Raw genomic sequence first — 17,389 nt, forward strand, 5'->3', positions numbered from 1 at the left:
AAGCAAATACTCTCTCAAATAATTAGCACAATATGCACAAAATCAGACCTGCCACAACAGTGAGGTCATTTATAATACTATCTGATTGATCAAATACACAGTCCTGGTTGAAAATGTTGGCACCCCTGATTTTTAAGGGAGGATTTTAGAATATCTTCAGAAATAAATCAAACATCATTGTTTAAGATGCATTTTAAAACTTTACGTAAAATGCACCCGTCTTCACTGATTGAGGCACCATGGCTTGGTTACTTAAATTAGATTCTGGTGATAGGTCTGAACACCTGCACAGACATAGGAAGTGATGAGTCAAAACGGTCCTCTGCACTGAGAAAACTTGATTTAAATCATGTACTCATGTCGTCTCTTTCATAGACTTTAATCTCAGACAGACCAGACTGATAAACAAGTGTGTGTTGTGCAACTTAATGACATTTTAGACAATAGCTCAGAGGAGGCAGCTTTTTGAGGCAGCCAACATGCAGAGTTGCTCAGAGGATTTTTTTTTTAATATTTGACAATTGATTGCTGCAACTAAGCTTTAATTTGATTAATCAATAGAAACATGACATATTTTTGTGTGGATGGTCTTAAATTTTTGCAATTCCTTCTACATCACAATCAATGCAAGATTAAGATGCCAGGGTAAAATCTGGAAGAAAGGGCGGGAAGTCAGTCCAAGCATAGCTAAACAATCCAAGTCCTCCTCCATCTCACTGTAGATAATTACATGCTAGCCTTTTTTAATTATACAGATTTGCATAGGCAAAGTTTGCTGCCACATTTTAAGCAGTTGAAGCCTAGCATTGTGATAGAATGAGTAATATTGATGTAAGGTAAAACTGTACTTATTTACTTATTAATACATACCAATTGGGAAAGCCATAAAACTGAAGTTAAATTGAATTGTTATTACACATATATATTAATATATCACAACACAATATATCACAATTAATGATTTGTAGTCAATTTACATTCACTGTTTGATGGTAAAATATCATGAACCATATTACCTAAAGTACCAATGCACAGTTAATAAATTGTTTTTACGGCTGTCTGATTATCAACCATCAATAAGGTAGCAATTTTAATTATTAGACTGTCAGAGAAAAACCTCCATAAGTAAGGGATCCACTTAATACTGCTACTTAGCTATTACCAGTCTAAACGGCCACAAGACAAGTTAATAAACACAAATGAGTGGCGGCGCAGCATCTCGAAACCTATTTGTGAACAGATAAGAAGCAAGAATTATCTGCAAGAAAACGTGTAGTTTTCAATGCCAAACGCCTAAATATGAGAATGAGCACTGTACTGAACACATCTCTAGCTGCCAAGCAGTATCCACATAAGGATACATTGCTCCTTACATTTTGCTTTTTTTTCTACTGTTTTTTGTAGCAACATTAGAACAATTAAATCTCAAATATAGACACGCAAATTATAGCTAAAATGTGAAAAATGTGAATATCTAACAGCGAAAGTGCACCTGCACAGGTGTTTTTACATGTTTTGCCTGATTAGGACGGTGTGGACATGTACAGACGGTACCCAGTTGACAGCTCCCTCACGCTACTGTTAGTTTGGTTACGGTAGGACACCTTCTTCATTGTGGTTATTTCATGATGTTTGGTGACCTCATATAAATTCCCGGCATAGCGCAGCTCAACTGCAACCTGGGCGTGGGTCAGCCACGTTAAGTGAAAACGGCTGGGTGTGCAGGGGGGGCTTCGGTAAATTTGTCATCCACCTTGGCTTATGAAAGTGCGGAACTGCATTGCATTCACAAAATAAAATCAAACCTTTTAATCTCCTAATTACGATTTACTAGCTCATAATTCTGAGAAAAGATCTCAGATTAATGACATCCTGATCTCGTAATTCTTAGAAAACTACCTCATACTTGGAATGCTTCAGAACTTCACGAGAATCATCATCTTTTTAAGAGTTATTCAATATGAAAGTAATTCAGTGATAGTTGTCGGTAAAGCCAGCGGTACATAGCAAAAAGGAACCGTTTATAGCTAATAGATATTTAAGCTCCTATAAATCAAAAAGTGATGATTGATAACCACCTGAACCTTTTCTCATAATATAGGAGATCCGGATCTCGTAATTATGAGGTCTTTTCTGCTAATTATGAGACAATAAGTCATCTTTATGATGTACAGAAGTCATAATTACAAGATGAGTTGCAAGACCTCGAGAACAGAGATATGAACCTTTTTGCAGTGCCTGCACTCCAGCTAGTGAGCTAGCTGCGGAGGTATTTAGCAAAAGATCATGCAGCCACTTTTTCCTGTAATTGAAAGAGCAATTTTGATGCTCCAACATCTTAGTAATTGGGTAATTGGTACTGCATGAATAAGGCAAGGAGGCTAAATCTAATCATAATGAAGAAAAAAAATAAAATAAGATCAAATAAACTAGTCCTGCTAAAAGGTAATTAGCCTAGCTTAGCAGAGTAGCATTGGCTGTCACCTCTGACTCTAGAGAAACTTACTCAAATGACATATTTCAATACATTTTATTTGAACGTTGATTTATTAAACTAGCTGATGAATAAACAAGAACACGTTTTGTTTGTAGATACTGAATTTTCCCTGTGACCGTAATCTCGTCCAAACATAAGAGTGCGATATCTAAATGCCGTTTTAGGTCGTACGCAAAGTCTGTGATAATAATTAATAACCAGCATAAAATGGCATAAAAGTAAGGTGTTACAACTCGCTTTCTTTGCAACATAGCGTACAGATATGAAAGTGGTATTAATCTTCCAGTCTAACTCGCAAAGTCATCTAAAAAATAAAAAATAAAAATAAATGAAATGAAAAAAAAGAATAAAAGAGAATCTGCTTACTTTAAAGATAAAAAACAAGTTGTCACATACGTAAGCATAAAGCTCATCCTTAAAATGAAGAATAAAAGTTTGTTTATATTCTACATAGATTCAATGTTAGTTCATTATCTTAGTTAAAATGAGATGTGTTTTTCCGAAGTTCTCCATCAGTCATTTTGTGTCATCAAAAACTAAGAGATTCAAGGACAGGCAAGACACGCTTGTGAAACATACTTAATCTGACATAGTCTAGTAGTTTCAACACGCTCAGCAGATGATATAATTATCAGAAGAGCAGCTTCAACATCCCCCCTGGCAATATATCCAACAAGGCAAGCAGAGAGAGTAACCCTTAGAGCCCAAGGTGTTTTAATAGACTTTCCACCGCAGATATTTTGACTTGTCATAACAAATAAAGTACAGATGTAACTATTTCCATTAATATTCACTATATTAAATTTGAGTGTCAGCATGATTTAACCATTTAGCAGGGACCCGACACCAGCTCACCTAAATGGAAGGTAGCCGTGGAGTTTCCAAGGCGGCAGGGTGAGGAGTCTATTGCAGCTGGTTTTTGACCCTGTGAACTGTCTTTATGAACTAACGCCAGAAGCCAACACTGCAAATCAACTTCTGTGTTTCACTGTTGCCAGCATTTCGTATTCTGCCAGTTTCAGGTAGCCATCTTAAATTGCGCGAAATCCTAGCTACCGTTAATCTGGCGAGCAGAGTGAGCATTCTTCTAGTTTCACGGCCGTCTCAGATGAGGGCATTGAACGCTTAGATGTCACAGAACAACCCGATATCTGTGGTTGAGAGCCACCATATCCGCGCTGGACCAAAATGATTTTTAAAAAAAAAAAGAAAAAAAAAAAAGAAAGGAAGCCAGCCATCATTAATATTATTCATTTCACTTGAAATTTCTGGCTGTGACAATTCAAACATCTGCTATCTCTACTAACTTTATTCTGGACCACAGCCTATCCTAATCCATGTCTCCCTGTTTTGTTTGCTGATGTGTCCAAAGAGCAATTCATCAATTTTAAGAGGAGAGAGAGAGGATGCGGATTTATTCACTCGTCTGAACAGTTTCATAGTGTCCATTTTTCTTTTCACACATTTCCAAACCATATGTACAAGAGATAATATTAATAATGTGGGTGTATGTGTGCTATGTTTGCTATATCTTTCGGGGAAGTAAGTGCAATGGAAAAAAAACAACAAAACTTTGTGCAATCTTAGCTCTATCATCAAAGAGATACTGGGCGGCTATCAAACACGTAACAGTTTGAACAGCTGTCGGTAAAAACTGGGGCAGTGCAGCTTATTAGATTGCGGTGTTAGGAAATGTCGAGTGGTAGTTACTTATCCCCACCCGTGAGGTTGTTCGTTTGTCTTACAGCACGAAGCTATGCGTGTGAGATTTCCGTTACACAGGACAATAAAAGCATTGCTGTGGTTGGAAAGAATTATCAGTAATATCAGCGTGCACACGGTACAACAGGATTTCACCGGCTCATGTTTTCTCTACATTTTACAGTGTGTGGCTGTTGTGGTCATGATAATAGTGATGCTTTGAAACATGGGATTTTGACCTCAATTCAATGGGATGTCTTGATGTCTGTGTAACTGATGTAATTAATCATGACTGGTTAAATGATTAAAATTGCCTGGTCTTTGACTTGCATGTGGGTTTTTTTTTTGCTATGATTTTTTTGTTTTACATACTGTTTCTGGTGTTTGGTGAGCTGAGGACAAATTCCCGCCCCTGTGGACAACAAAGACAAGGATATGTTCTACATAGATCCAGACAACACTGAAAATGGAGGAAAACAAGAAATGACATTTGTTTTTGGATGGATATTTTAAAGCACATTTGTTGTGGGGGAACTCGAGTGGTCATTGGATGTTTATTCGCTGTCTTGCAAAGAGTCAGACGAGAAGCAAAATACCGCTGTCATGTTTGTTAAATATGAAGCCACTGCGAGGAGACGGTTCACACTTAGCATAAAGACCGGAAATGGGGAGACAGCTAGCCTGGTTGTGAACAGAGGTAAGAATATCTGCCTGCCAGCACCGCAAAAGTTGACTAATTAGTGCATTATATCCGTTTTTAAAAAAAATTATTATTATTATTATCTGTAAAAAAAACCAAAGTGTAAAAGATTTACTTTTTCACTGAGCCGGGCTGGCTGTTTCCCTCCGTTTACAGTCTTTATGCTAAGCTAAGCTAACCAGCTTCAGATCCATATTCAGCATACAGACATGTGAGAGTTATTGCTCTTCTCACGTAACTCTCGGCAAGAAACTGAATAGGAATTTCCTAAAACTATTTCTTAAAAAGTATACGGGCATTTAGCTGGCAAGAAGTAAATAATGAAAATATGCTAGTGGGTGCATTGTGGGAAATGTAGGATCCATTTTTTTTGGAGCTCCACTGACACTAGGAACCAAGAACTGGATTACAAACCGGGCAAAGAAGGCCATATCCCCATGGGCCCCAAGAGCCTCCGGTTCAGTGTCTGTCATTTATTTTGTAGTAATCTGATTAGATGCAATTTGGTTTGGGAATATTAACCAATAAAGCCCAATATCCGCTGACATATGGTCCATAGAAGGCGCTTCGCGTGCTCGATGAGATGTTGTCTACTTGTTGTCCCCTGAAAAAGTCTAGTTACCTATAGGTGGTAGGCAGATTTAATCCGAGAAAGAGGGAGCAACTCTTAAGTGAGCAGCTGTGATGTCATCCCGAGTCCCATACGTATGCTGAGCTGTATCCAGCCCAGACAGAGGCAGACTGAGAGGAAAACACACCAGGCTGCTGAGAGGATATGATGCACATGCTGAGCATTCTCGAAGACAGGAGACCAGACCCCCTGCACAATTCAGGTAAGAGCCAAAGACAAAAAAAAGAAAAATTGTATTAGGGGATTGACTTTCGCACGCACACACAAACGCACACCCGCCCACCTATCTGCAGCATCCATCCACATCAAATTGTGTTGGGAGGTTGACATGCCGAAACACTGGCATGTCTCCTGCGCTGCGTGTGTGTCTGAGAATGAATTCAAGCACACGACCCGTTCTGACACGGTTATGGATTACTGAGATGAAGGTTACGTTGAAGCCGGGATGCGTTTCCTAAGACACAAGATTTATTGATGAATAATTAAATATCCCACAGCCGTAGTTGTACGGACCATTGAATAATAAATCAGCACAATACAGTGGGAGTCCTGGACAGTGGGGGGGGGGTTCTGGGGCCGGTTTAAGGAGGGTCGCCTCTGCTGTGTCTATTCATCTGGGATGGGATGGGTGTGGCAGGTAGCAGCAGACCACTTGTCCTTTTCGTCCCCATCATTAATGTCATTTTCATTCTTACTAATGGCTTTCCGTGCACTTGCTTTAGAAAAAGAAGGGGGAGGGGGAGGAAAAATTAGTCACACACACATTCCCTTGAAGCTTTGTAACAGTTTTGAACATGCTGACTAATTGTATAGACCGCACATGGAAGCATCAGTGTGACGTTATTTGCTGAAGTAACTCTTGTGAAAGTGATCTCTGTTTATTGCTACAGCCGTCAGAATAAAATGCATTCGGCCTGGTTTATACAGGCATTTTTAATATCCCAGATTACGAACACTTGCGGGTTCCCCCATTTTACCTCAGAGTACCACTGGTTACCACTTCGCTGCTGTGTCCGCAAAGTAACACCCGATTCAGACATCTGCTGTCGAGTGCTGACTAGGGGCAGAAGGAGAGAACTCATTACACCTGTTTTTAAGTCCTTACATTGGTCGTCTGTCAGTTTTCGTGTGGTTTTCTAAAATTATTTTACCGGTCTTTAAAGCACTTAGTGGTCTTGCAGCACCCTACTTGTCTGACATGGTTGCAGTGGCTTGAGAATCTAAGAGAAGCTCAAAATGTTGATATCTTCAAACTTTTACTGTTGTATCTTTAGCCCTTCTTTCACGCGAAAGCTGCAATACAAAAAAAGTTTGATTGATTGATAGATGCAAGAGAACAACATTTTGTTCCCTTAGCTTGTCTTGAAAGGTGACAATGGAAACTGTATATTAATCTGCCACTTACTAACTTCCCATCTATTTCTTTCCACAGGCCTTTATTACATCTTAGGTGACACCTCTGTATACAACCCTACTAAAAACAGGCTCTGTCGTGATCCTGCACCCAGCTAAAGCTAAATCAAAGTGCCGCAGTATTGTGAGGGGAGCGAGTTACCCGATGCCTCGTCCCCTGGACTGAAAGAAGATTTGCTTCAAAGTCTGTAGTACACAGACTCAGCTCCGCTCTCTGTGAACTCTGTCTCAGTTTTTTTTGCAAAAGCAACCTCTATAAATATTTACATGGCTTGTCTGACAGCTCTGATAGATGGAAAACACCTTGACACAGACTGGTTGTGACTCCATGACCTTTTAACTCATGGCCACCCTTAGTGGGCCCTGCAGGCAGGGCTGGATGTGAGACTGTTGTGGTGTTTTGGTTGCTTTTAAACAGGACAGAGCACGATCTGTAGCTGACTTCCTTGCTTCCCGTGCCACAACTCCCTTTCCCTGATTGTCTAATTTTTTTTTTTTTTTTTCACTGTGAGCCTTTTATAGAGATAAAAACTAATTAACATATCCTGGGGAAGCACTTACTCACAGGCATCGGCATGAACTCAGCTCAGTGCAATGAAGAAGGAGAATAAAATAAATAAAATCTAAAAGAAAGGAATGAAAACGGATTAAAAGCCTGTTTATAAAAATAAGTCACTAAAGGAGGCTCAGTATATGCCAGTATAGTGTCATTTACACGAATGTTTGCAAAATATAATGACTATGTGTCAGCTTTTTTTCCTCTAATATTTAGATACAGCTGGCAAATATATGGAACAAATGTGATCATGCTTCAACAATGTATGAAACAGCAGTAATTTGTATGTAATGTGTATTTTGGGAATATATTTTACAATATTTTACAATAATACTGGATTATTAAAGGTACGTGAAAACATTAGATGTCGATACATGTAAATATATTTCTGTGTCGCAGGTGCACGTACTAATGAAATGCTTCTTGCTTCCTGTCCGCACCTGCAAAACACATTAATGAAACAGGTGAATTACACGTCCTGAGGAGGGGTATGTGTACCGATGCCCTCGTGAGCGTGTAGAGTAGCGTGTAGTAGACCTGTATAACCTGTCTCCCGACGCGTTTGCACACACAATGGGCTGCGCCATGTGTTCCCAGCTGGTCGACATGTGGACTGTGAGAGTGAGCAGGACCGGCCGCAGGGCCATGGAGCTCACCGCCTACCCACAGATGCTCCAGGGGGGCTACCACAGAGTGACAGGCCTCCACTACATGTCGTCTTTCTCTGATGCCGAGGACTGCTGTGATGACACCAGCTCAGGCAGCTCTCTCACCTTGGACTGGCAAACCCAGGGGACCGATGGCTAACACTTGACCAAGAGGAGCCATAGTACAAATGTGTAAATGAACATGATGAAATAGGCAGGACATGTGCAATAAATGTGTTGATTGGTGTTGAAGAGAAATACAATGTGAGTGATGTTGGTTGTTTTTCTTAAAATCAGATCTATCTTTTTGCAGGGGTTGTTTTTAGAAGAGTTTTCCAGATGGGTTTTATCACAAATTTTAGTATCACGATATCCAGTGGTGGAAGACATATTCAGATCTTTTACTGAAGTAAAAGTAGCAAAACAATAATGTAAACGTAATCTATTACAAGAAAGAGTCCTGCATTCAAAGTCTTGCTCAAGCAGTGGTGGAAAGCCACAAAGTACAATTAGTCTGGTGTTGTATTTAAGTACAGTCTTCACTACATTCATCTGCTGGTGACAGAATAGGATTTTACATTGAAAAAAACCCCCCAAAACAAAACATACAAAAAAACAAAAACCAAAATAATATCAGTTTATGAAATACGATTAATCATTACAAGCAACACTATACTGAATGTAGTAATTAAAACTAGCTCCACCCCAACCAAATAAAACATTAAAATGCTGCCTAACCGTTAAGGCATCAGTTAAAACAATAATAAATGTACAGTAAAAATGCACCATTTTGAAAGATGACATTCTGCATCGCGAGTACTTTGACTTTGACTGACCTTATAAGACTTCTGTACTTTTACACATGCAGGTAAACGATCTGAATTCTTTTTCGAACTCTGTGCTCAAGTGAAAGTACAGAGTTATTATCAGCAACTGTATTAATAAATTAAAAAGTAAAAGTATTTGTTATGCCAACAAACAGCCTCTGTTATTGATATATTATTATTTATCATTGGATTATTGTAAATAATGTGGAAATAGCATTTTACTGTTGTAGTTGGTTGAGGTTTCTTTATATACTGCTGAGTAGTTTAATCTGTAACAATGTGTCCTATTTTCAAAATTATATTTATGATTACAGTACATCATGTATGATTACATGATTTTTTTGTTTTGTATGTCAAATTTTGATCTGCGTAATAATTTTTATGCTAAGTACTGTCGTTTATGTATTCTTTGTATCCTCTAGAGTAGTTAGCCTTTAACAATATATCACTTTAAAAACTGGTAGCTCTTCTCTGTAAAAATGAATGGTCTGAAAAGTAACCAGTAACTATAGCTGACAGATAAATGTAGTGGATTAACAAGTACAATAGTTGCCTCTGAAATGTAGTGGAGTAGAAGTATAAAGTGGCATAAAAGTACTCAAGTGAAGTACAAGTGCCTTAAAACCGTAGTTAAGTACAGTACTTCAGTAAATGTATTACATCCTACCACAGCTGTCATCAACTAAATGTTTTCATAATACTGTACTACGTAAAATGACGACAGGGTGGAGTGTTGAGCAACCAAAGATGCCGGATCTTAGTTCCACTAGAATCCCGATCGGGATAGAAATATCCCTTGTTTTGCAACCAACCACGCAGCCCATGTCTCGCCAGCAGTCTTGCAATAATTTTACCCGCGTGACCACCACAATACGCAAAAAGAAGAGACATGCTGGCTCTGTCGAGTCTCTGACGCAGGCGATGTGAGTATGGCGAGGAGAAATTGTTTTTTTCTTTTCTCCCAATGGCATGACACATACCTCATTAATATGATTTAAGCTGTAGAGAGGGTTTCAATTGCGGGTTTTTAAACAGGCAGAGAGGGTGGGGCTGACTGGGGCATAGTTTTACAGGGTATAAAGGTTATGTGTAGAATGACTAAACGTGTTAAGACACAAATCTAAAGCCCTAGTTCTTGGCAATAATGAACTGTACATTATTAATAGTTACATTATTGATGCTGTTTAATAAATGATTACCAAAAACAACTTTAAATATTCTAATATGAAATCATATCACTAAATAGCTTCTGCTGTGTAACTTTAAAAGAGCTTGCAGGCGTGGACAGACTATGAACCAATAGGCTCCTGCATACAGACATGTAAGAGACCTCGAACCATCACAACTATGTGGCTGCATCGTTTGGAGTCATTTCATGTCTCTTTAGAGTTGTTTTGCATCTCTTTTTAGTAGTTTTGTGTCTTTTTCAGTCGTTTTGTGTCTCTTTTTGATCATTTTGCATTTCTTTGTGATTGTTTTGCATCTTTTTTGTGTGCGTTTTTTTTTGACTTTCCAACATGTAATGTTAACAGCCCTCTCTCACCTCTCTGGCTAAGACACATCTTGAAGATTTATATTTTTCTTTACTGAAAGAGAGGATGTGACTTTATTGTGACACTTGAAGTCACAAAAATGATCCTAAACTACGCTGTTCCTCTCTTTTACACGAGACTCATGTGCAGTGGCGGAGTGGAACTTTATTCAAGTACTGTGCTTGAGTACAGTTTTGAGGTAGGCCACCATTTGACGCTACTTCATACTTCATACTCCACTACATTTAAGAGGGAAATGTTGTACTTTCTACTCCACTACATTCATCTTGCAGCTTTATTTACTTGGGCATTGAGTGGGTATTTATACAAGTCAATGAACCCTGCCATTCAGGCGCATACACACACACACACACACACGCACACACACACACACACACACACACACACACACACACACACACACACACACACACACACACACAGTGTTAATCCCTGACTTACTCATCAATCTGTCACTTTCTCCCTCATTTACCAGGTTTTACTTGATCACTCATGTACTCATGCCTTTAGTCACTCACTCAGTCTTTGTTCGTGTTCAGAGTTCAGTGTGTAGACAGACTGCAACACTTGGTAAAGTACTGTATTTCTTATCTACATGGCTGGAATTTCAGTTTATTTGCCTGGACGAGCTTCAGACTTTGTTTTTCCAGTTACTTTTTGTATAAACATTTTGCATTTTCATTCACTTTGGTCATTCGCTTAGTCACTCAGTTGCTTGACATTCGTCCAGCCATTCCCTCATACAGTCCTTGTACGTACACACATACAACAGCTTGTGTTAGGTCACCGCCTGATGATTTTTGGTCATATTTTTTGTGTTTACGTGTGTTCGGTGTTTAATGTTCAGGCAGACGCCAATACTTGTGAGAGTATTTATTTGTTTTAAACGGCTGGAATGTTAGTTTTTTTGCCTTAAATGTTCTTCAGGTTTTTCTTTTTCTTTTTTTTTTTTCCAAAAATTTTTTGTAAATGTTTTTCACAAACTTATTAAAGATAGACCTGGTTTGAAAAGACATTTTGAAGTTGTATTATTCATCTTAAAATTTTAAGTTTCTATTTCAAAGGCCATGTTTATTCAATGTGGTAAAACATGGTATTTTATAGCAACGCTGCCAAGGAGTAATTTCTCAAATCACAAGATTTTGAAAAAAAATAAAAAATAAAATCACTGTAGTCCTTTTTGCCAGCATTTAAGTGATCAATAGCTTATACAGTGGCGTGTAGTATATATGTAGCTACCGCAGTTCACATTAGAAAAGTAGTAAAAGTAAATCATAGACAATCATAGTGAAAAAGTGCAAATAAAAAGTAATAAACTGATAATCCTCTCATCAGCATTTTACTGGAAAATTAAAATAAAAAACCCTTATGAAACAGGATGAGGTTTGTAGTGAAATGAGTTGTTTGGCTTCCTGATGAATACTTTTACTGTGTTGCAATAGTCCCCGTGTGACTACTGAATTATAGCCACGGGGAACCGTTTTTTGGCGCGCCGAGGCATTTCACTCTCCGGTCTGGGATTCGTGGAAAGACCAATGAAAAAATGAATGACACATTGCTGCTTCCTCTCGGCAGCTCATCATCATCGCTAGGTGGGTGGGGGCCTCACCGACAGCCGGCTTACAAAAAAGCCTCCCCTCTCGCCCTCACTCTCGCTTTCAGCGGCGTTACGCATGCACCGATCCTCGAGCCCCCCTCTTCCGCAACTCGCCCCCCGGGACGGCCCGATTGAGAGCAGCAGCGGCGGCAGTCATGATCAGAAACGAGGCTTTCTCCTGTTTCGTCTTCTACGGCGTGCTTCTGGTGGTCAAGATGTACACCATAGCGATAGTAACGGGGCAAATCAGGCTGCGTAAAAAGGTGAGTCCGTCGTGGGGAAAGAACTTGAGGATAACAGCGGTGAAAAACTCTCAATGCAACGTGATATCAGCACCGGGGAATTGTTCACTGATGAAAAGTGTTTTTTTTCTCTTCTCTTTTCTTTTCTTTTCTTTCTTTTCTTTTTTTTTTCTTTCCCGAAAGGCTTTTGCCAACCCGGAGGACGCGCTGAGACACGGAGGTTTACAGTTTCACAGAGAGGATCCATCTGTGGAAAGATGCCGGAGGTGAGAGCAGAAAGTTCCCTTCGCGACGTGCTTTGACTTTATAAAAAAGAAAAAGCAAAAAAACAAAAACAAAACTTGTTTACTTTGCAGTGCTTTCAGAGTCGCTACTTTCCAAAAACAGACTATAATCGTGAAAAACAAAAGAAAACAAAACACAAAAAGTTATTTGTGACTAGATTACCCACCGGTACTGCAGCATCCAGCGGTGGGCGAGGTATTCAGCTTTAAATCTTAAAAAAAAAATAAAAGTAGCAGTATCGCAACATAAATGTACTCCGTTACAACTTAAGGAGTCCTGCGTCGAAAACGTTACTCAAGTATCATAAGCAACATGTACTGACGGATTGAGTAGGCTTAACCAGTATGGTACCCAACGCAACGACATGGCCTGTATTATAATATATTATAACTTTAATTGGATTGTTATTGGATTTTTAATACTGATACAGTCAGATTTAAGCAGAATTTTACTACCACTCTTGGTCAAGGTAATATTTTATTTACTGTTTGGAACGATAATCTATAACAATGCTATATATTTCATGAGCCGGTCATATGTAAAATATTAATTCGTTAAGTTGCCTGTTGGTTTCAAATAAATGTAGTGAAGTAAAAAGTACTATAGTTGCCTCGGAATTGTATTGGAGTAAAAGAACAAAAAGGGCATTAAATGGAAATACCCATGTAAAGTGCAAGTACTTCAAATTTTGTGCTTATGTGCAGTACTTGCATAAATGCACTCGGGTACTTCCTACCACTGACAGCATCATAAATCCTATTCACTTCGTGCTGTACCGTTTCTACGTCGGGATACTGCTGTTGTGATCATCCTTCTGTGTCTGATCAGGAATACCTTACGTTGAAAGGTGAAAGGGTCACGCACACGAAGGGTTAAGCGCCTCTGTGGAAGCCTCTTGGATTTCTGTGGCGTGCAACAGTACATTTTACCAACATGCCCGTGCCACATAATGAAAATAATGGAAAGAAAAACAATAAGGCTTGCAAACCTCAGTTTAGGATTTCCTGCAAATGCCTAAGTCCCTGTACTTGTTTTTAATTACAGCTTTTTTTTGGGGGGGCTGAAATTTTTCCATATAGATGCAACTCTTCAGTGAGAACATGTGTTTTCCTCCAGTGATTTCCAACGCGATTTGGCAGCCTGTGCTAGCTTGGTTTGGCTTGGTTTTGTCTTAACTTGTCATGATCCGTGGCAATAGTGAGGAAAGCAGATGTTTTTCCAGTAGTAAAAGCTTTTCCTTATGTGTTCTCCTTTTCGGTCTGTCCTGGACTTTCCACGATCTTGCGATGGGTAACAACTGTGCAATGGCAGCAGTTTACCGATTCTGCTCTCTGTTGTTTGTTTGTTTTTTTTTTTCAATCTGGCCTGGCGATTAACTCATGCTACAACACGATGTGTTAAAGTATCCTGCGAGCCTAATCCCTTCTTTTGTAACGTACTCCTTCCGAAAGAATTGGGAACAAAGCGGGTTTCTCGGACGAATGTTATCACAGGCTCGAGCACAATGGGAGGAGAGGAAGCAGGAAAGTAGCGAGGCGGATAAACAGCCTGACTGTGCTGCTAGAAGGAGAAAGTCTCATACGTTTACTACTGTTTGATGCGAGTGACATGAGTAGGTTTTCACAAGCCTGAATGGACCTGATGAGTCACCTGAAACGAAAAATCCCTGCATTGGTTAAGCAAGATCTTTTTTTACTCCAGACAGCCAATTTTCCAGGAAACCGCACCGTAATCCAAGACTGTCATGAGTAACTGAAATAATTGAGGAATAATTTGTAGTATGTCATCATCGCGGTTTAGGTAGATGAGTGACAACATTACAGGCCACGAAAAACATGTGTGTCTGTAGTCACATAAGGATTTACGTAGGTGTGACTGAATCTTTTCTCTCCTATAGAGCTCATCTGAACGACCTCGAGAACATCCTCCCCTTCCTCTTCCTGGGTGCCATCTACTCCCTGACTGGGCCCTCACTGGCCGTGGCCCGCCTCCACTACCTTGTCTTCTTTGTGGGCCGCGTGCTGCACAGCGTCGCCTACCTGTTCGCCCTGCGCGCGCCGACCCGCTCTCTGGCCTACGTCGTCGCACAGATACCCTGTGTCTCCATGGCGCTGCAGATTCTCGTGGCGGTTGCGGCGTATGCCTAAGTGTCCGGGAATGAGGGGCCGAAGCGGAGGCGGTGCTCTGGCTCGGAAAACGTCGGCTAGGATTTGCGGCCTGTGTCAGGAAAAGCGCGCGGATGACACCGAGAGGCCTCCCGGGAGGGAGGACGGAAAAGACAAGAATGTCAGTGAGAGTGCAATATACCGCAAGGTGTGTGATTATGCCAATGCTGGGTTTTGTCAGATTTTGTCAGTATTTTTATTGTTCTATTTACAAATGTGAGAATGTTAAAAGTTTATTGAAGTTGACATGTTGTACTGTACTCGTGCATTTAAAATGCAAATGAAGGTTATCGCTCGCTTGGTTTTGCTTCTTTAAAACCAGGTTTTTTTGAAATGATGACGGAATTTAAAACTCACTCACGGTTAGCTGTAGACATTTGGCTCAAGCCACTCGCGAATATTTTCGTGGCTTCATCTGTTTCCTGTGTGGTTATTCCCTCTGCTGTGTTAACATTCGAACGCAACCTTCAGCTAAAACCTTAAATGGGTGTTGGCCTGATGACCGATGATGTGCTTAAAGATTTCAATAGGATTCTGTGGAATACAAGTTGATGCTTTTGCTGTGCGAGTTAAAACTGTCTCTCAACTTCCTTCCGAGGAAGAAGAAAGGAAATCTAACACAGACTGAGAAATGAATCGAACAACAACCTGCAGAGAAAGAAAGAACATACAAAATAGTGGAAGGTGTGTTCTGATATGTAATATTTTAATTTTATCTGTGAAAACATATTTCAAGACTGTTGTCAGACTATTGTAATAATAATTTATTATTCAGTTTATTTCATACACTGATGTTTTTGACTCCCTAGATACATTTTTGCAAGCAATTAAACATTACAACCAAGCCGGCCAATGCTTTACTGGATCATAATTTATTAATTCAGTAATTTATTCACATATTTAATTGTAGTTTAGTAGTGGGATTATTGTCAACTTTGCCTGGTTGTGCGGAGACACTGTGTTCCAGTTTTAAGGGGACAGGGCCCCACATTGTGTGTGTGTGTGTGTGTGTGTGTGTGAGAGCGTGAGATGATCCAGAAGTCTGCGGCACAGCTCCAGCATTCCTCCACCTATTATGTAAGACCTTTCGACTGTGCTGTGTTCTCTGCTGTATCCTGAGCGGCTGGACGGCGCTGGGAAGCCGTATAGACAGTATGAAAGACTTTTTGGGGCGCTCAGTCATGAATACACACACTGCACAAGGCGACAGTACATGTGTTATGTGTGTCAAGCGGCTCAAATCACTTGCAGAATGTCCTGTTATTCCTTCTGTTTTCAAATCGTCTCTTGCACAATTGTTTCTCTCTCCTGTGTGTTATATATATGCGGCTCCAAGTAACAGTTTTCCAGGACGAAGTATTCTTAGTCGTCCAATTGCCAGTGATGAGGACTAAACCTGAAATTACAGAGCAGGAATGTTTTGTGATTATAGAGTTTTTCTTATCTAAACAAAGGAAATATAACAAACCCGGAGAACGAGGAAGCAATGGAAAATCCTTCGCTTTGAATGAATGAGCCTTAGTAATACATATGATCTGGGTGAAACATAAAGACTGTACCCTGCCAGGGACAGGGGTGTGTCTATATCTTGTGTATGCGTAAGCGGTGTGGTCGTCTCAACCTGCCTGTAACTTCAGGGGTAAAAGGCACATGTCTTCCATCCTCTACCCGTCACTTTTCCTCTCTTTGCTACTCGATCTTTCAGCCGCTGAACTCACAGGAGCTGACTCACACACACACACACACACACACTACACCCACACACACACACACACACACAAGTTTTTCACGTCAGATCAGGGGAAAACTCTCACCAAAGCTCTAACTTCGTTGCCCCTGGCAGCTCCCTGCTAGGAGATCAGTTTATTGTGGATAGGTTGGTCTAGTGTTCAGTGGGTGTAGGCCCCTTCAAAGAGGAGGGAGGGCAGTGAGTGGCAGAGCTTCAACGAGCAGCTTCAACAATAAACTGGAAAAAAAAAAACGGAAACAACCGTTTCATCGTACCGCAGTTACATCATTGTTTATCCCCACCTTGTGGCCACACACATACATGACTGATCGACAAACTGCTGGTTCCAATTTTCATCTTCTGGGAACACAAGTTGTGTGGCTTCTTGAGTGATCACGTCTGAACTGCTCTACCTGGCACCACAGATGGGACTTAGCAAGGGCTTCGACTCTCCGGTTTTGTTTTTGTACAGTCATACTAAATATCACTTTATTACAGAGGCAGACATGTTGTTTTGGTAGAAGTCAAAACTTTGAGTGGCGAGACGCGGCTTTTATCCTCGAGAAACCGCGCCGTCGTGTGTCGCGAGCAGTTCGAGGTGATAAAAGGTTCCAGCGATTCAGAGATCTTTCGCAAGTGAGGCTGCGAGAATCCGAGTTGCAGTGAGCTCACACACGACAGGAGCTTGGCATCAGTCACACGCACGACTCGCACGCAGACACAGGAAAGGCTCCCGACCATAGAAAACTGCTCGGCTGAACGGAGAGCGACGAAAGGGTCAGGTAAAAAGAAATAACTATGAATGAGTGGCCGAGGTGCGTTTTGTAGCGTAGATGCGTGGATCCC

The 17,389-nt window shown here is 40.3% G+C and overlaps 1 protein-coding gene across 2 annotated transcripts; it reads left to right on the forward strand.

Moving 5' to 3' along the window:
* The first annotated feature begins 9,878 nt into the window (after positions 1-9,878).
* Positions 9,879-15,429, forward strand: ptges (prostaglandin E synthase). Of its 2 annotated transcripts, XM_040156657.1 has the most exons (5): positions 9,879-9,895; positions 10,643-10,703; positions 12,101-12,385; positions 12,548-12,630; positions 14,547-15,429. In XM_040156657.1, exons 2-5 carry the CDS (start codon positions 10,647-10,649, stop codon positions 14,794-14,796), a joined length of 675 nt encoding a protein of 224 aa, XP_040012591.1. In that variant the 5' UTR covers positions 9,879-9,895; positions 10,643-10,646; the 3' UTR covers positions 14,797-15,429. The 2 variants fall into 2 exon arrangements, with proteins under 2 accessions (XP_040012591.1, XP_040012590.1); XM_040156656.1 differs by lacking the exon at positions 9,879-9,895 and having other exon boundaries at positions 10,567-10,703.
* Positions 15,430-17,389: the final 1,960 nt, after the last annotated feature.

This window comes from Xiphias gladius, chromosome 20 (genome assembly GCF_016859285.1).
Source record: "Xiphias gladius isolate SHS-SW01 ecotype Sanya breed wild chromosome 20, ASM1685928v1, whole genome shotgun sequence".
Taxonomy (NCBI): Eukaryota; Metazoa; Chordata; class Actinopteri; order Istiophoriformes; family Xiphiidae; genus Xiphias; species Xiphias gladius.

What these genes read in the sequence shown, in the direction of transcription:
- ptges (XM_040156656.1), top strand. Translation starts at nt 10,605, where the DNA reads ATGATCCTAAACTACGCTGTTCCTCTCTTTTACACGAGACTCATGTGC. An exon ending in TGCTTGAGTACAGTTTTGAG is followed by an intron (nt 10,704 to 12,100) that starts GTAGGCCACCAT and finishes TCCTCTCGGCAG; the next exon opens with CTCATCATCATCGCTAGGTG. An exon ending in AAATCAGGCTGCGTAAAAAG is followed by an intron (nt 12,386 to 12,547) that starts GTGAGTCCGTCG and finishes CTTTCCCGAAAG; the next exon opens with GCTTTTGCCAACCCGGAGGA.